This window comes from Emys orbicularis, chromosome 14 (genome assembly GCF_028017835.1).
Source record: "Emys orbicularis isolate rEmyOrb1 chromosome 14, rEmyOrb1.hap1, whole genome shotgun sequence".
In the NCBI taxonomy this organism is placed as follows: Eukaryota; Metazoa; Chordata; order Testudines; family Emydidae; genus Emys; species Emys orbicularis.
Window position 1 is genome coordinate 45,894,723 of NC_088696.1, and position 20,018 is coordinate 45,914,740.

General features: G+C 48.6%; 1 protein-coding gene across 1 annotated transcript in view; it reads right to left on the reverse strand.

Annotated features, from left to right (window-relative positions):
- Positions 1–20,018, reverse strand: part of FA2H (fatty acid 2-hydroxylase) — a 78,142-nt gene that overhangs the window by 32,355 nt on the left and 25,769 nt on the right. Inside the window, exon 2 of the mRNA XM_065416764.1 lies at positions 6,634–6,726. Coding sequence (XP_065272836.1) covers positions 6,634–6,726 — 93 coding nt within the window. The remainder of the gene's footprint in view (positions 1–6,633; positions 6,727–20,018) is intronic.

Sequence of the window (20,018 nt, forward strand, 5' to 3'; positions counted from 1 at the left end):
CTCTAGAGTCTCCCACCACGGTCAGGTATATAACCCTGCCTCACAGCGTATCTGCTTCATCGCTGCAAAGGAGCCATTCCAGGAAGCTGCGTTACCCTCTCAGTTCAGAGCCCTAACAGCTAGTGAGGTCAAACTGTTTGTGTGAGGGGTGGAGATGCAACCCTGTCCTCCCCCAGCTCTGTTAATAAGGACACTTGACAGCCATATGTCATGAGAGGACGCGGAGGGATGTAACCTGCATATTGAGCAAAATTTACTTGCCCAGCCCTGGTTATGGTGAGGGCGTGTGTCTACCTGGAAACAGACCGTTGCGCGTTGGCAGGCTGAGCAGGAGAAAGACTGGCCACACGACAGGGAACTGGAGTCTGGAACGGTGAGGGAGGCTCAAAGGAGGAGAGCAAGCATCTCCTTGTAAAGGGGGGAGACAAACGAGGCAGGTCGGGCAGGATTCTGGAGTTACGCTAACAATTAATATGCGAGTATGTTCCAGACTGATTTTCCAGGCCTCAGGTGCCTCCCGGCTCTCTGCAGGGGGTGCAAAGAGATATGGGTTTAGAGAGGACTCACTGGGATACGTGCAATTCTGGATACCCCAGACACATTAAAAACACAGCTACCAGTCTACAAGGGAGTGTGGACAATGGGGCTTTATCCATTAAGGAGCCTGAACAGTCTCACTAGCTATCTGGGGCAGCAGCATCTCGGATATCAGGTTGTGGGCTCATATTCAGCCTTTCACCCCTTTTGGCTCCAGACACACTGGGGGAGCCTGCTTTGGAGAGATGCCTGTGTATCAGGATCCTGCCTAGGACAACCCTTGCGTCCTATGGTGGAGGATGGAGCCAAGAGTTTCTTAGCTGGGAGTGCTGGAAAGGAGCTTTTGGGTCATCCAGCCAGTTCTCTTCCAAACAAGAGCAGTATCAGCTTCTTGTTTACTGCCAACCTTTCTGTAAAGTTAGAGCACTCAGACTTCCTGAGCTGTAAGCCCTGGAAATGGATTTCTCCAGTGGCTCGGGAAGGGATATGGTCCAGTAACCTAGCTAACAATGCATTGCACTGCGGCACCGCTCGTTATGAAGTGCCTACTGCCTGCTCCCCGAGAGTACCTGCACTGACTGCAGGACTGTATGGCTCCACACCACAAGACAGCAACTCTGCGTTGATATAGCACAGCTCTGTAAGGCTTGGCACACTTTTTCAAGCCAGTTATACCATTTCTTTGTGGTCTATTTTTAGTTCTCTTGGACACGGGGAGAGAGAATGCGTGTCCTTTCTTTCTCCAAAAGAACTAGAGGCTGAGCTTCAAACACCGAGCAGTTTGTATGAGTACACACACACACACCTTTAGCCAACTGCCAAAAGGACTACACCCTACGCATGCCCTGTCCTCCCACTCAACCTACTGCGGGCACCTTGCCCAAACACCTAAGTATGTTTGACAAGTTATTATGCAGCCAGTTTAACCACACTCTGGTGAGACTCCCTGCATCTGCAAGGGTCTTAAATGCTGGACAGTCGTATTGATTTCTCTGGTTAGAAGTGTGCGCCTGCCCAATCATGGCTGTACAGTACAAAATGGTACCTGTGTCTCCCCAGCTGGATTTGTGGCCAGACTGCCAAGGTAGATTACCCAGAATTTAACATATCTAGACACCGCCCTCCACACCAGGCAGGGCCGGCTCTGGCTTTTTTGCCGCCCCAGGCAAAAAAGCCTCCGCCGCCCCCCCCCCACGGGGGGGGGACGGAGCCCGTGGGGGGGGGCGGCGAGCCCCGGCGGGGGCTCCGCTCTCCCGCCGGCGGCCGGGGGGAGGGCGCCAGAGGGGAGGGCGGCCGGAGCCCTGGGAGGAGGGCGGTGAGCCCCGGCGGGGGCTCGGCTCTCCCCCTCCCCCCCCGGCGGCCAGAGCGCCGGCGGGGGCAGGGCGGCCAGAGCGCCGGCGGGGGCAGGGCGGCGAGAGGGCGGTGAGCCCCGGCTGGGGCTCGGCTCTCCCCCCGGCGGCCAGAGCGCAGGGCGGCGAGCCCCGGTAGGGGCTCGCCGCTCTCCCCCCGGCAGCCGGGGGGAGGGTGCGGGGGGGAGGGCGGCCAGAGCGCCGGGGGGAGGGCGGCGAGCCCGGCTGTGGCCCCGCTCTCCCCGGCGGCCCGAGCGCCGCGCCGCCCCCCTCCAGGTGCCGCCCCAAGCACCAGGTTGGTTGCCTGGTGCCTGGATCCGGCCCTGACACCAGGTCACTCTCATTGGACTGAGTATTAGGGGAACCTTTACTTTTCATTTCCACACCATTTGGGGCAGGGGAGGCAAAGCCCTACCTACCTTTGATCTCCTGGGCATGGGCATGTTCTCTAGAAAAGCACTGTTCTATTTCACACCCTTACGCTAGTGACCCTCATTTTCAAACAGCCTCAGCTTTGCAGAGTGGAGCACCTATGAATAAATTCAGCACCTTCATCTCAGAGCAAAGGAGTTGTTTTTAAATCACTTTTCAGCTTAGAGAAGTCAGATTGGACTTTGACTCCCTTTATGTACATGCTGAAGGATGACAGTGTTGGAACAGCTATGAAACGCCGATAAGGCCAGGAGTGACTGTGCAAGACCATGGAGGAGGGGACTGGAATCATCATTCACTTCCCCACTCTTCAGCCCTTCCTTTTTGTTATTGCCTTATCCGATAGTGCTGCAAGGAGTGGCCTTCACAGGGAGCAGGGGTTTGCCAGGGTGTGGTGCTTAATGCCTGAGGGTGGAACTGATCTGGTAAATTCCGTAATGACTATGGTGGGCGTTCAACGTGATGCAAATGAGCCTGCGTTGCCTAACACATTGTATGACCTCAGCCAATGGTTCTCCACCAGGGGTACGTGTACCCCTGGGGATACGCAGAGGTCATCCAGCCGGGTACATCAACTCATCTGGATATTTGCCTGGTTTTACAACAGGCTACATAAAAAGCACTAGCAAAGTCTGTACAAACTAAAATTTCATACAGACAATGACTTGTTTATACTGTTGTATAGACTATACACGGAAATGTAAGTACAATAGTTATTTTAGAATTATATGGTAAAATGGGAATAAGCAATTTGTCAGTACTAGTGTGTTACGACACTTTTGTATGTTTAGGTCTGATTTTGTAAGCAAGTAGTTTTTAAGTGAGGTATAACTTGGGGGTACGCAAGACAAATCAGACTCCTGAAAGGGGTACAGTAGTCTGGAAAGGTTGAGAGCCACTGACCTAGGCAGTGGACAGTTCCATGCGTCAGAGCAACTCTGGACACACCTCCACTCCAAACGTGAAGTCTGTTCCCACGTGGCTGCCCCTCCACACGGGAGATGGCCAAGGGCAGATCGGAGTCTGAGCTCTGCTCCAGAGCAAGAGGGAAGGAGGGGAGGATTGGTTTTATAGTGTTTCGGTGGAGGTGTTGCTTAGGCTTGGGTTCAAAGGAGCCAGAGGGCTTGAGGCTGAGCCAATGTTCTTCGTTAGAAGTGACAGCCTGGCTCTGCAACACGGGTCTCATTGCTGATGCTCAGGGTTAGCGTGCAGGGGAACTGCACACAGTGAGATGCAAGGCTGCTGCCAAAGAAACCACCTCATGACTCCTGCTGCATTATTTAGCCACACCTGGGTGACAAAGCATAAGCAGCCCCATCAGTTGGTGGGGCGGGGCAGGCAAGTTGACTCAGTCATGTATATTTCAAGATGAACGAGACACACAGCAGCTGCTGCCTGGCAAATCTCAAGCAGTCTGGAAGCAGCTGTGAACTGCAATCCTGCTTCTGCCGCCAGAAAGCCACCTCCAGTTAAACCAGGGAAGTAAGCACTTGGGAGCGGATCAAAGGTGGGCAGGTTGCAGCCTCCTGCTGAAAGTGCCTTATCAGAATTGTAGCATGCTGACTCTCTGGAGTGGATGGGTGTGGAGGAGGGAAAAGCCTCTTGCACACTAACTACATACGTCTCCGAGAGAACAACCATAGCAGTGTATAACTTGCTTGCCTGAGTCAAGGCAGTCAGTCATGGGTTCACTCCTAGCACAATGACTTAAGCTCATATCCAGTGGTGACGCTGGAGCATGGTACAGAAGGAGGGGCACGCTGCATTTTAAGAGGCATGTCCTATGCTTGAAGGGTAAAAGCTGAAGATCATAGAAAGGTACACGTCAAAGGGGAGTAGCATCCTGGCCAGCATTCCCCTGCATTTCTACCCAGACTCCGGCGTCCAAGACTGACAGAGCTGCTGGAGAGCACTACGCAGTCAGGGCAAGCCTAGTGTCTAATGTCTGTAGCACTTTGTACACTCACTACTGCAAAGGAAAGCAAATCTTGTCCCACGTGAAGGGTGGCCAGCTGTGGATCTACATGTGCCTCTACTAATCACAGAGCTCTTGTGGTAGCGAGGTCATTGTATCCATTCAGTCACTTGAGCACTAGCAGTTCTCTTACCAAGGGTCAGGAGCAACCCACAATGTCCATTGTGGTGAGAGGCTTATTCTTAGCAAGTTAAGTGTCAGTCCCTGAGATGAGGGCTGGCAATGGGAATGCGGCACATACGCAGTCGACAAACTCAGCTCAGACAGGAAAGGGCGATACGGGTGGGCAGGGGACAAGCAGGAGATCTTGCAAACACTAGGACATGAGTTTGTCTGTAGAACATCAGGAAGGTGCAGAGTCATTCTTGGCTCTGCGCTGTGTCTGGAGGCACAAGCTGCAGAAGTGGCCAGGAAGGCCTCTTTCCACCTCCAACCGGCCAAAAGTGTGCCCACTCTTCATGGGCAAAGCCGTGGCCTCAGTAGGGTAGAGGAAAGCAGGGGAAGCCACACAGACATTGCAGGCAGTTTCAAAACATGGCAGTGCATCCACGTAGGGCAGGTAAATGAGGACAAGTCACACCAGAGCTCCCTCATGCTACGCTGGACCTTCATTCATATTTGATCCAATTCAAGGTCATCTTCAAAGCCCTCAATGGGCTAGTCTGCCGGCTACCTAACTGGACCACTGCTCCTTCCAGACTCTGTAGAATGCCGCAACGAACAAGGACGCTGCAGCCAGCGGCACCCGGGCCGAGCATACTCGGCTCTGACTCGCTACTGCAGGAGCCCAGGATGAAACTTGGGCTAAGCCTCCCCAGCTCCTCTCTACATAACTTGCATAGTTATCTGCAAGTAGCTGGATCTCATGGATTTGGGGAACCTGAATCATAATTTTTGAATGCCTGGGGTTGGCAACACTGAGCCTACGGAGGCCAAACCATTTTCTGCATTCCAAGGTTCTTTTGAAATGAGAAGGCCATTTCTGAAATGTAACAACTTAGAAATTTCCTTCTAAGGGGTCGTGGATCAGGAGACAATGGCTAGTTAACGTGTACAACAAAAAACATGAAAATGCATCAGTTGGGTATTGAGGGTTGAACGAAATGAAGACCAAGCCACAACTCTTGTTGTCCGGACACTAAAATATCGCCTTGTATTATCAGTCCATCCTGCCCTTCACAGCTGTGTTTCTACAAGGGACCCTCAGCCTCCTCTTCTCCCACCTGATGCAGTTTTTCCATAACTTTCTTATGGAAGTCAGTCTCTGTAGCACTCCAGCTGCCCTTCTAATAAGAGCACTAGAACAGTATCCTGGATTCCATTTTGGCCATCACTATATTCTCCTATAGTCCTACAATAATTTTCTGCCATTTACGTACAATGCCGCCACTGTTTATATATCCCAGAGGGGTGTTTGCCGCTCAGCCTGCTGCTCTGTTATGGCACAACTGCATGGAGCTGTACAACAGCGAAGAAAGCTCTCCTTCACATAGTCACATATGGACAATTCATGAGAGCATAGAACGTGCAAGGGTATAGTATGACCTCTAGGACTGCACTTGGGATACTGGAGGACTCTTCCAATTAATCTGGATTTATCATGGTGACAAAAGAAGCATATTTGGATGTTGGGGAGGGGGAAAGAGGCAGAAGGGGGGACAGAGCCTTTTACCCTAGGCCAGCAACTCAAATGCAGCTCAGGTAGCTAGTGATTATCATTCATTGGCTATTTGGTGACCTACACAAAGCTAGCGTGTGGATCGCCAACACATAGTGGAGGAGTTATCACAACGTGCCCCTTTGCTGGTGTGCACTTCTCAGAGAGGCCCTGGTTTGAAGGGGCTTGGAAAATGCATGCCCTCCTCACTCCGAGAGATGGTGGCATGGAACGTTGGTAGGGCAGTGCAGGGGAAGCTACAGTGGCTGGTCTGGAGGAAAAAGATGTCAGTCTAACACATGATAAGCACGCTAACTACGTTCACCTAAGGGCAGAACCAGCAAAGGTACTGTGTGGTATCCAGCTATGCGCATAACCCTCACCAATGCCCATGGTTCTTATGCCAGCCTTTCTAATGGAGATGCTGTGACTCCAATCCAGCCTCCTTCCTGCAGGATCTAGATGAACTTTGCAAAACTCCATTCTTTTCCTACCTTGTGTTTATTTGGAACATCTGATCTGGATTTGGACTGTTCCTTTGTTACAGGTTAGAAGGGAGATTTCCATTTTCAGACACGGAGAACAGTGATCAAACACCTTAGCTTCTGGAGATCATTTGAGCAAAGTAACGGTGTTTGAGAAGCCAACATGCTTCTGCAAATACTATACAACCAGCTCCTTACCTTATCTGGATCTACTGTTTTACATCTAGGATCCATCCTATGGTTTGTTGTCCGAGCTGTGGAATTTACTGGTTTCTCTGTCTCAAGAAGGCTCTAGAGACAAGAACAAGAAATGATTAAATCCACAAGAGATCACATGAATTTAGTCTGTCAGCAATAAAACCTGAGGTGTATGGCTAACCCACATATTAAGTGGCTAGTCAGGATTTTTACTAAGTTCCCACAGCAGATTTTGTATGTATCAGGGAAGCACTAGTTTTATGCTGTCAAAGAAGTCTAGAATCTTTGTTCTTTGGTACATGACAAATGGCAAAACACCCCCAACCCCTCACAATCATGTAAGTTACATACAGACAGACATAATGACTTCTGTGTAAAGCCTTTATGTATGTGAGTTCTGATGGCACTTTTTCCTGCAGCCGCATTCACATGGGCAGAGATTTTGGGCACCTAACTTGAGAAACCTTAAAGAGGCTTTCTCAATCTTCAGAGAGTGGGTGCTCTGTATTTTCTGAAAATAAATCCCATTAAGGCTTCTCAAATGTTGGACCACCAAAAATCACTAGTGTCACTTTTGAAAAATCTTAGCCATGACCTCTCCGTGTGGAATAGCCATGTGTAGAACAAAGACCTCACAGATTAAACCCTGATCTTGGCACACCATTATCAGAGCACCAATGAGCATCATTTTCCACTTTTTAAAACTCTTGACATGTGCAATTGTATTTTCCAGAGAAAAAACATTTCTACTAAACCAACTTGGGAAACCGTTTCCTTGTCCAGCAAGTATTAGATTCGGAAAAAAATTCCAGCCCAAGATTGGGATAAAGAGTTAAAAAAAAAAAAAAAAAAAAGCCATCCTCAATTTTCACACCCCCACAATCCAAACAATTTTTGGATCGGGTCAATCAAATTGTGTATTTCAATTTTTACTTTTGTCTTTACCATCAGTTCAGTCCAAAACAACTTAATATTGAAACCTAACTGAATTTTTCATTTAGAAAACATCAAAATGGGATGTTTCAACAATTTCGGAACTCTCCCTGCAATGAGCTTTTGAAATAGGAAGTTTGTTGAAACCCACCCATTCCCACAAAATTTTTGGTTTCAACTAAATCAGTATTTTCTGATGGAACAGCGTTTAATCCCAGCCAGCTTTAATTTCTACTAACTAGGCCATCAGTTCACTCTCAGCATTGCAAGCTAGATACCACGTGACTATCCTGAGGACACCTTTCAAGTAGCAGCACCCCCACCCCATCTGCAGACAGACATTTCTACACCTTTGGTTTCAGAAGCACAACACTCCTGACAGGCATCACAACAGCAGAAGTGGAAGGTTGAGGAGCCGCTATGGACAACAGGGGGTCACGTAAGCAGAGACTATGAGCAAATAAGGAGAACCACTATGAAAAGCAGCTGGAAACCCACAGCTCCAAATAGCCAAGTAAACTGGAAGTAAGATCAGGTCACCTACTTATAGCTAATGAAGAACCAGACTAGGGGGTTACAGTCAGGAAAGCGAAATCTCTTGTTTATTGATTCTTTTAAGACACGTGTGCTTCAAAGAGGTTTACACACAAGCATAGGAAAAATGGGAAATCCAGCATTAAGGTTAACACTGGGGGCAAGAAGTGGACTGTATGGAAATGAATAGCTCTAGACAGACGCCATCAGCAATCAAATCCAGACACTTTCAACACAGTTAGCCTCATACACCTACCACTGCACCATGGCTAATTTACTCATCTAAGTACCATCAGCACGTCCACAGACCACAGCCAGTTCACTTCCCCTTGGCGAGAGTAACGCTAGCCTCTGCCCCATTCCCCGTTTTGACCCCTTGTTAGTATATAGGCTTCTTTGTTAGCCTGAAATAGAATTTTGGGTTTGACTTTTGATACTTTTATATTTTTATTAATATGTGTATAAAACAAAGACACTGTGTTGCATTCTTCACAACCAGATAGGGCTTTTAGTACAATGGGAAGAGATAAGGTATAGAGCTAAAGTGTTACAGGGTATGGTGGGAGTGTAATATATGAGCATACACTAAAAGGCTGCTTGGCTCCTTTCTCAAGCCAAGGTCAAGCAACCAATTAGGAGGCGCAAGACATCAGAAACACTAAAAGCCAAAAGAAAAGCTGGGCCTTGGCCAGAACACCACCTCACTCCTCCCATAAAATACAAAAAAGGTGGAATGAAGACCCCAGACTCACAACCCTCCAAAACAAAACATGACCATAAGTTCTAAGAGGAGTAACTAGGGGCGTGCCCTGCAGGTATATTTGGGCCTGCTAAGGAGGAGGAGGTGGGAATGGGGAGGTGGGACACAGGCAAGGCCCTGTGGTGTCATAGCTGGGAGGTGGGACACAGGCAAGGCCCTGCGGTGTCATAGCTGGGAGGTGGGACACAGGGGAAACGCTCTGCGGCATCAGAGCTGGGAAAGAAACACTAGGAAACAGACTCTGCGGCATGTAAAGCTATGAATATGCTTGCTGGAAGCTTACTCCAATAAACATGGCATTGCCTGCACTTTGGACTTCTGGTCTTCTGCTTTCTGTCTGCATGACAAGAACCAGGGGAGAGGGGGGTGAAGGGAAACTCTCTAGCACCCCTTACACCCAAGAGTGGAAGCAATGCACCAATTGGGATTTTATCATCATCCAAGAGTGAGCTAGGCATCTTCCAATACAAACAGGAAGGCCATCCATAATCAATCACTCTCAGACCCTGCTGGCCAGACTTCCAGAGGGACCAAGGACGCGCTGTATACCCCCAGACAGACCCTGTTACATAAATCACTGTGTAATGGCCACAGACTAAGGCCCTTAAGAACTGTCTGCTTTGCGACATGTACAAGATTCACGGCCAAGCCGCCTACCTGGAGAATATTGTATGGGTACCAACTAACTGCGATGCTTGTCAAAGACTTAAAATCATAGAGTTAGAAAGGACCGCAAGGGTCATCTAGTCTAACCCCCTGCCAAAATGCAGGATTTGGCTTTACCCAATACAAAAGGTGCACAGACAGTAGTAAGGCAGAGACGTTTGAGGTAGAACTCCTCCCCACTCCATACGTTGCAAAGTATTTGAAGCATAATCTTAAATTTTATATTTATATTATACCCACACAAGAAATTCAGAGTTATTTTACATTATTACACACACACACACACACACACACACACACACACACACACACCCAATCCCCCAGCACACACCATTTGTTTGCAACTAACTACACCTTAGCAGAAGAGCTTTAGCAAGAGCTTCGGAGCAAGTTTTACAGTCAGCAAACCCACCCAGATGTCTCCAAGAAAGAGTCCTCCTCACGTATACGGGCCTGGAGGTGGAGGGGGAAGCAGAGCTTTGGAGCAGAGCCCGGAGGTGGAGCGCGGAGCAGCAGGTTTTTGCCTGGAGCTGGAGCGGAGCACAGCTCCAAAGCCCCGGGGGGAAGGAAAGCGGATGCGGGAGTTAAATTATGTAGATGTAGGGCAGCAGAGTAGCCTTCACCCCACAGAGACATGAGTTGAGTCCCAACTTGGGAAACAAGTCAGATCCAAAAATAAATCAGGCCACTGGACATAGGGGCTTCTCAAGGATTCTGACAACTAACAGCTATCTACATCAAAAGCTTTTCCTGTGCTTGCCTAGAGCCAGTGCTTGCATGAGCATGAGCTTCTGCCACAAAACTAAACAGATGGGCATGACAGCAGTTCAACAGAACGTGTGCAGGTATTTACTATGCCAACCTACGTGTGTCAAAAATAACACAAGAGCGGACATGTCTGCTATTCTCCCAATCTCGCCTCATATAACATGCCTGCAACCCTATTGGAGTGTGGGAGGTACGGGGACCAGATCTCCACCTAGCACCGTTGTGACAAAACAAGGCAACAAAGGCACAGTGGTACCTGGAACCAAAGAGTCAACATTGCCAGCAAGAATGCGCAAGGCAAGAGGTTATCCAATGCACGGTTTCCACAGCTTGCTGACCATATTTATTTATGCTGGGTAGAACAGTTAAGTGTAATTAACTTTGCCAGAATTACTTAACACATTAGGAGAAGGGTAGAGGTTGTTGTGATGAACTTGAAGATCCTGCTGTCGGAATGCTGATAACGCAATGGGAGGCAGCTGCCTCACAGACCAGGCACATGAGGCCAAGACACCTCTAGTGCTGCCCTTGCAAACCAGAGATGCTGTCTTTTGAGGAATCTAATGCCAGTGCAATGTTACCACAGGCAAGAAAACCAGTCGATACCAGCAATGCACATGGCATGACCCTGCATTCAGCAGTGAAGGCCAGCGAAAGGATTGCCCTATAGTGCCTCCATGTCCCTTAATTGTCGGTTGCATTTCACTCCCTACCCTCTCAGTTAGTTTGAGCCTCCTCCTGCTTGTGTACATACCTCATCTGTTTGACAGCATCTAAAGCTCATGGCCATCAGATTAACTAACAAAAAGCAGCAGAGCTGTTGACTTGCTCTAGGTTGTCAGTATACAGAGGGTATAACCTGTCCCACTCAGCAGGACAGTCTGGCAACTGTATTCTAACAGTCTCCTTGCCTTCTTGGTGTATAGCACTTTCACTGATTCATAGATTCCAAGGCCAGAAGGGAAAACCATGATAATCTCATCTGACCTCCTGTATAGCACAGGCCAGAGAAATGCCCCAAAGTAATTCTTAGAGCAGAGCTTTTAGAAAACATCCCGTCTTGATTTAAAAATGGTCAGCAATGGACAATCCACCGTGACCCTTGGTAGATTGTGCCAATGGTTAATTACCCTCACTGTTACAAATTACTTCTTTATTTTCAGTCTGAATTTGCTTCAGCTTCCAGCCATTGGACACATTATACCTTTCTCTGCTAGACTGAAGACCCCATTATTAAATATTTGTTCCCCGGGTAGGTATTGATAGGACTGTAATTAAGTCACCCCTTATAACCTTCTCTTTGTTAAGCTAAATAGATTGAGTTACTTGAGTCTACTGCTGTCGTGCAGGTTTTCTAACCCTTTAATCGTTCTGGTGGCTCTTCTCTGGACCCTCTCCAATTTATCAACATCCTTCCTCAATGGTAGACTGGATGCAGTATTCAGCAGTGGTTTCACCTATGCCAAATACAGAGCTAAAATAACCTCTTTACTCCTACTCAACATTCCCCTGGGTATGTATCCCAGGATTGCATTAGTGCTTTTGGCCACAGTATCACACTGGAAGTTCATGTTCAGCTGATCATCCACCATGACCCCCCAAATCTTTTTCAGAGTCCCTGCTTCCCAGGATAGAGTCCCCCACATCCTGAATGTATGGCCTACATTCTTCATTCCTAGATGTATACATTTACATTTAGCTGTATTAACATGCATATTGTTTGCTTGTACCCAGTTTACCAAGCAATCTAGATCGCTCTCTCTCAGGGATTTGTCCTTTTCATTATTTACCACTCCCCCAATTTTGGGGTCATCTGCAAACTTTATCAGTGAAGAACAACAACTTTTATTAATTAGCTTTAACAGTATAGGGCCGAGAACTGATCCCCGCAGGACCCCATTAGAAACACACCTCTTTGATGATGACTCCTTGTTTAAAGTTACATTTCGAGACCTCTCAGTTCGCCAGCTTTTAATCTATTTATGTTGATTGGCATTAATTATATTACCCTCCTTTAAGTAAGTCCCATATCAGTTGCTCCATTATGTTGTCTGGGATTGGTGTCAGACTGACAGGCCTATAATTACTTTGGTAATCCTGTTTATCCTTTTAAAATATTGGCACAATAGTTTTCTTCCACTCTTTTGGAAATTCCCAGTTTTCAAGAGTTATGGGGGGGGAGAATCAATATCAATGGTCTAGTGAGCTCCTCAGATAACTCTTTCAAAACTCCTGGATGCAAGTTATCTGTGTCGGCTGATTTAAAAAAGTTCTAGCCTTAGTAGCTGCTGTTTAACATCCTCCTGAGATACTAGTGGAATGGAAAGAGTATTAGCATATGGTATGACATCATCTGTTTATTTCCTAAATACAAAATAGAAATATTTATTGAACATTGCTCCCTTCTCTGTATTATTGATAATTCTACCATTTCCATCTAGTAATATACCAATACCATTGTTAGGATTATTTTTGTTCTTAAATATACTTGAAAAACCTCCTCATTATCCTTAACTCTGCAGGCAATAGATTTCTCCTTGTGTCCCTTTGCTTCCCTTATCAATAGTCTACAATTCCTAGCTTCTAATTTATATTCATTACTATCAACTTCCCCTTTCTTCCATTGGTTTATATAATAAATTTATGATTTTTTTAAAATGTATCATTTGATCAAAGGAGAAAGTCCAGCTCCTAGTACAGACCTAGTGGAGGCATGATTAGTTTAACAAACATTACCTTTGTCATGCTCTAGAATAGATCCATTACAAGGTTCTCCACAAGGGAGAAGGCAGAGAGGCCTTGCACCTGATTAAACCTAAAGGATTTAATTCCTCCTGCATTCACTGTCCTTTCTCCTAAAGTTTCCCACCATTGCTACTGGCCCAATGGTGAGAGCACTACTCCAGAGAAACTGACAGAGGATGCCAGAGAGTTGCCCTGTTATCTAAACCCCACCAGCTCAGTTAGATGACATGGTGGTTAAAGTAAACACTGACAGACAATCTACATGCTAGTGTTCCCACCCCACCCATTGAGTATTAATGCCAGAAAGGCCTCTTTGTAGCCAAGCATAGCCAGGAGCAAGAAACATTTAACTGAAGAAGCCAATGCTTCCACTTGGAAGAAAGCCTCCAACTAAACTCTTGCTCACAATTTCGGAAAGGGTTGAGAGGGGGAAGAGTGTGCGAATTGTGCTTTTGTTCTACTTGGCAATTCATGGAGCAGGATGCTGGACACTCCCAATCCCCTCCCCACCTGCTCCCAGCTGCAGTAAATCACCTTCCCCCAGGCTGGAAACCAGGCAGGCACCAGTCTGAACTAGCTCCGCTGCCACTATTTAAAGAGAAAAAGACACTTGTCAAACATTGTACACTACCCCACCCTAAGTTAGAGGGCCCACCACTCCTGAACTCCTGTGACAACTTTACAACCCCCCACAAGGCCAAGTATTATAAATACAGATCATGGGCGGTGCATGAACTGCCGGCTTGGGGAGACTAGCCCCTGCCCTGCCCCTTCTGCTCCCCTTCCCCGCCGTAACCCAGAGCCCCCCAACCGCAGCTGCCGGCCCCACCACCCCAGCGCCTCCAGGCCCGGAGTGCTGGCCAGGCAGGCAGCGCAGCTCCTAGTGCCCCCAGCCCCAGAGCACTAGGTTGGTGGCACAGCCCTGGAGCGCCAGGCAGGCAGTGCGGCCCCCAGCACCTCCCAGCCCCGGGAGTCCTGGGCCACAAGCCGGCCATGAGAGAAGAGCACTAGCAGGAAACAGGAGAGACTCTGGGGGTGGAGGATGGGCGGGGCCATGCAGGGCTGTTTGGGGAGGCTCAGCCTCCCCTGGCCTGTGATACCCGCTGCCCATGATTCAGATGCTCACCCGTGTTGTTCCTGCTAGCTGGAGATGGAACATACAGGCTGCTGCTCTCAGCAATGCTCAGAAACCAGGATGTTTGACGGTCACCTGCCTGCTCAGAAAGAGAGGACAGAGTGGAGGGGTGGCATGACACCCATATGCACGTTGGATTTGATGGGGGTGGTGGGAATTTAATACCGCATCAGCCCTGGTTTAGAAACATTCAGTAAAACATCCCTTTTATGAGCAGAAACTTTAAACACAAGAGATACCATTAGAAAGCAAGTTAAAGAGTGCTAGAAGGGCACACGTGTGCCAAGGTTAGAGAGACGCATTAGCAGCCTCTTTTATCGCATGTAAACATGCCCTCTGTGCAGTACACCATGGTACCGTCTGGCAGCGCTATCACGGCACGAGTTATCAAGACGTCAAAGGAGAAACACCTAGCCCATTTCATGAATTCATATTCCTCAGCCCCGCACGAGAGAGGCTGCAGTTTGTCTTCCCATGCAGGGTGTCTACCCATCTATCGAAACCCTACAGATGCTCCTCTACCGGCAATCTCTGCTCAATGCCCCATCCTGTACCTCCTCCCCCTCTCTTCTGCAAGGCAGTGTGTGTGCGCGCTATCTGAATACGAATAATGTAAGGTCCAAGATTCTCACCCTTCTGTCAGTCCCATGAGTCCATGACCCCACATTGCAAGTTTCCAGTCTCAGGCTAAGGTGGATGTTATGCCCTGGGAAGATCCCCAACTCAGACTTCATAGTCAGCTTCCTTGGCTTCACCCACACTAAGGAAAGTCTAAAATGTTTTTCCTCCAGTGCTACAGCTGCACCAGACTCAATGGTGCAAACCATCGTGCACCCTGGTGCAGAGGGATTGCTATCATGTCCTCTACCCCTGCTCTCAAACACACACGTTTTACTAGTGTATGCACACACTTTGCAGCACTGAGACTCCATCCACAGCTTCCCTCCAGGCCTGTGAGCAGATCCGAAGTTCCAGAGGTTGTTTTTTTGAGGTATTGCAGTTGTTTTATGCCAATCTCTGCCCACGGGCGGCTTGTGAAGTCTTTGCTCTGTGCCTTTAACTGATGGGTTGTTTTGATTGGTCTGTGGTATGTTTGTTTGTTGACTGAATTACACTAACTGGTGAAAAATTGGCATTTCAGGCAGTATTCCCAGTGAACTTGTTCATTCCAGGGGGTAGCCGTGTTAGTCTGTATCTACAAAAACAAGGAGGAGTCTGGTGGCACCTTAAAGACTAACAGATTTATTTGGGCATAAGCTTTCGTGGGTAAAAACCTCACTTCCGAATGTTTTTGTTCATTCCAGTGTCTGTAGAAAGCAAACAGCCAAAGCAACTGTGCTTGAAAATGTGAATGAGCGTTCAAGTAATTTTGTTGCATTATTCATCCAGCTCTGACTGTAATAATGCATCATCCTTTATTCCCGTGTTCTTCTCAGTGCGAGACAGTAACTCAATGGACTTTGGATTATCCCATGGGCATACACGGATCACAAACCCTATAGTTATTGGGCTAGTGCAAAGGATCCATCCAGTAGAAGGAGATCTCACCGGAGCGCTCACTAACATGGGACACTTCAGCAGGTTGGACATCCTTCTTTGCTAGCCAACACCCTTCTCGGTCACAGGAACTCTGGAACAAGGCGAGGTTCCCAGCTCTGATAGGTGACCAGCCACATCACCTCATCTCTGCATCATGGCAAGCTGCAAAGGTCTCTTTTGTGGGAAAGAGTTCAAACAGGGGTTCAGAAAACCCTCTGTGGCTAAATGTCCAGGATCCAACGCATTCCCAAGTATGGAGGAACATACTAGTGCTTCTCTGAGCGAGGGCAGACCAAGGAATGGCCCTGCCTGCACCATCGTGGCTATGAGAAACAAGGTCACAGTCACTGTTCTGACACAGCCTGACCCCCACAATAGGTTTTCATCAGGGCTGAAGGAGTTTTCAAGATCAAGCATGGGGAGAGTACGGAGAACAGTGGCGATCTGCATTACACCACTCGTGGAGGCAGACACCTCCTACGTGAGCGTCTGCAGGTACTACAGAGCTAGTTGAAAGCCTCTCTCAGGTCTGCAGATGACTGTTGATAGCTACACTTTTTTTCATATAAAGGCATTGCCATCGGATGGTCACTTCCCAGCAGATTTGTATCTGCTTAAAAGTCCCCAGTGCGATTGCTGTCCCCCACCAGAAGCATCAAGACCAAACATCACCTCTGCAGCTTACGCTGCTGCAGCTGTAATATTACCTTCAGCTATAACAAGCGTGGCCCCCTACCCTGGCTCCTGTCCACACATGGAATCCTTTAGCACGAGTTAAATGGTGCTTTAACCTGGAGCTAGCTGACCGGCCAGGTGACACTCATGTGCTGACAACACTGGAGCTAGTAGCGCAGTGGGGACTCAGCTGTTCTGTGATGCTAATAGACTCTGCAGTAATCCAACCACTGTAACCAGGAGCGCCGCCATGAAATGCCGCCCACCCTAGGTCGCCTAATGGGTTGCGCCGGCCCTGACTGTAACAATGAGGAGTCTGGTGGCACCTTAAAGACTAACAGATTTATTCGCTTAAGCTTTCGTGGGTAAAGCCCATTTCTTCAGATGCATGGAGTGGGTTTTTTACCCACGAAAGCTTATGGCCAAATAAATCTGTTAGTCTTTAAGGTGCCACCAGACTCCTCATTGTTTTTGTGGCTACAGACTAACATGGCTACCCCTCTGATACTTCCAACCACTGTGCAGCTCCAGTGGTGTTTTGGAGCTCTCACTGGAGCTAGGCCAACTCCAGAAGCATTAACAAGACAGCAGAGTCAAGCCCTACAAGTCTGAGCCCCTTGACAGATATGGGAGCAACAGACCAGTTGCCAAGTGCTTTCAGGATGGGCAGGATCTCCAGCCAATATCCAGCGACCAGGGTCCTGACAGGTACTATGCAACGGCCACACCTAGGTACCAAGTGCTATAGGTGGTCTGGGCTCTCTGGCCTCCAACTGAGTTCCAAAGCCAGGAAATCTGCCTCCATATTCAGAGCAGTGAAGGATCCTGATCTATCGTATCTAACCTGCATGCACAAGCCCACAGCTAGCCACCCCAGCAAGGAAGCACAGAGCTGAAGGCTAGCTCTCTGAACAGCAGCAGACTAAGCATGCCCTTCCTCCAGGTATTTCACATTGAGTTACCCATTAACTAGACAGCAGGTAACTGCACATCCAAGCGCATTTCACTTGATCAACAGCGCTGACTGGGTAACGGCTGTTTAGTTTTCCAGGTGCATGACTTCTGGAGAGCAGCAGTTCTCAGCAAGCCATGCACAGCTGTCAGGGACAATGCAGGCATCAGTCCCCAAAGGGAGAGCTGCTGGCTGCTCCCCACTCCAATACTCCTATGACTCCCATAAACCTCAGCCATCTAGACCAAAGACAGAAAGCTCCTGTGTGTACAGTCCATGGCCAACTCACCTCTGCCAGGAGTTTCACTGGTATAAAATTGAACCATGAGCAAGCTTCAGACAACCTAGAAGTCAGCCGGAGTAGCAAACAGGAGGTTAGAATCAAAGAGAAGGATTTGAAGAGAGGAGAGCAGTGCAAGGAGGCAGACTAGTGGAGATCCAGCCCTTTGCCACACAGAAGACCTACATCCAGCAAGGAGGTGAACAGCTCAGACACGCTGGGCAGACAGGTCCAAAAGAGTCATTTTATTTTCATTCAGCCCCCTTAAAAATCCATCCTGGTGTCACCCACTCTGGTGCAGGGAGGGCATGGAGTCTGGGAGGGGACGTGTACACAATAGGATCTCTACAATAAGAGCTGGTTTAGAAACTGCTGGCATTTCTAGCCCTATGGGGGACCCATAGCCGGCAGCGCATTACAGAGGGAGTATGATGCAGCGTTTCTAGCTATATTCTAGAAGATATGCAAGTCTGACAGTGAGAGTGGAAAGAGAATGACTCTTCCCAGGAAGTTGTATAGCTCCCCCGATTAAGTGACCCTGGGCTAGAATGCTCTGGACACACATCAGTGCATCACTTCTAGTGCTTCCCTGTAGCTCTATTCCCGCATCTGAGCTCTTTAGAGTACTCGAGGGGCTGCAGTCCTGTTAGGTGCTAGGAAAAGCATCACAATCACACAGGGATCTATGTACTATTGAAAAATACAGCTAGTTTGGTGGTGGAAGAGCTCTGGTTGGCAGCCTTGCAGATTGAGGGTCTCGTTATTCAGGTGACCTTGAGCCATGGGCAGTGCGTCTCCTTGCTGCCTCAGGGCATGGCTACACTTGCTGATGTAGAGCGCTTTGAGTTAAACCAGCCTTCGGAGAGCGCAGTAGGGAAAGCGCTGCAGTCTGTCCACATTGACAGCTGCAAGCGCACTGGCGTGGCCACATTTGCGGCACTTGCAGCGGCATTGGGTGCAGTGCATTGTGGGCAGGTATCCCACAGAGCACCTCTTCCCATTCTGGCGCTGTGGCTTGTGGGAAGGGGGCAGGGGAGCAGGGCATTCTGTGTCCTGTCCCAATGCCCCGTGATGCATCAGTTCGCATCCCAGCAATCCCTCTGCTTCCATCCATAATTGGCGCCATCTTTCAACTTTTTTATAGTGTGCACTCTGTCTTCCTTTTTGGTCTGTGGGAATGGAGCCTGAACTGCTGAGGAATATGCTGACAAGTCTCACCAGCTCGTCACGTTTGGCAGTCGAGTTATTCCTTAAGATCCAAAGTGACAGTGAGAGTGAGGGTGAGAAGTCCGACTATATCGACTCGAGTAACGCATACGACACGAGATTGCTTGTGGCATTCACAGACATGCTCACCACTGTGGAACGGCACTTTTGGGCTCGGGAAACAAGCACTGACTGATGGGATCACATGGTCCTGCAGCCATTGCTCGTCATCCCAGACTTGCAGAACTTTCAGATGAGTAAAGCCACTTTCATGGGACTGTGTGATGAGCTCACCTCCACCCTGTGGCGCAAGGACACAAGATTGAGAGCTGCTCCGACGGTGGAGAAGTGGGTGACTATTGCAATCTGGAAGCTGGCAACTCCAGACTGGTCGCTAACCAGTTTGGAGTGGGGAAGTCAACCGTTGGAATCATGTTGATGCAAGTTTGCAGGGCCATTAATCGCATCCTGCTTAGAAGAACTGTGACTCTGGGTAACGTGCATGACGTGTGGCTGGCTTTGCACAAATGGGTTTCCCTAACTGCGGAGGGGCAATAGATGGGACGCATATTCCAATTCTGGCACCAGCCCACCTAGCCTCCGAGTACGTTAATCGGAAGGGGTATTTCTCTATGGTTCTCCAAGTGCTTGTGGATCACCATGGGCGTTTCATTGACATTAACACAGGGTGGCCTGGAAAGGTGCATGACACACGGATCTTTCGGAACACTGGCCTGTTCAGGAAGCTGCAAGCCAGGACTTTTTTCCCAGACCAGAAGATCACGGTAGGGGAAGTCAAAATGCCCATTGTGATCCTTGGAGACCCCGCTTACCCGTTAATGCCGTGGCTCATGAAACCCTACACAAGAAGCCTTGACAGCAGCAAGGAGCGGTTCAACAACAGGCTGAGCCGGTGCAGAATGACTGTGGAGTGTGCTTTGGCTATTTAAAAGCGCTCTCTGTATGGGAAGCTGGACCTGGCCGATAACAGCATCCCCCAGGTTATATCCGCATGCTGGACCCTCCATAACATTTGTGAAGGGAAGGGTGAAAGATTCACTCAGGAATGGAACTCAGGGATTCAACACCTGGAGGCTGAATTTGAACAGCCAGAGAGCAGGGCTATTAGAGGGGCCCAGCGCGGGGCTGCAAGGATTAGGGATGCCTTGAGGGAGCAATTTGAGGCTGAAAG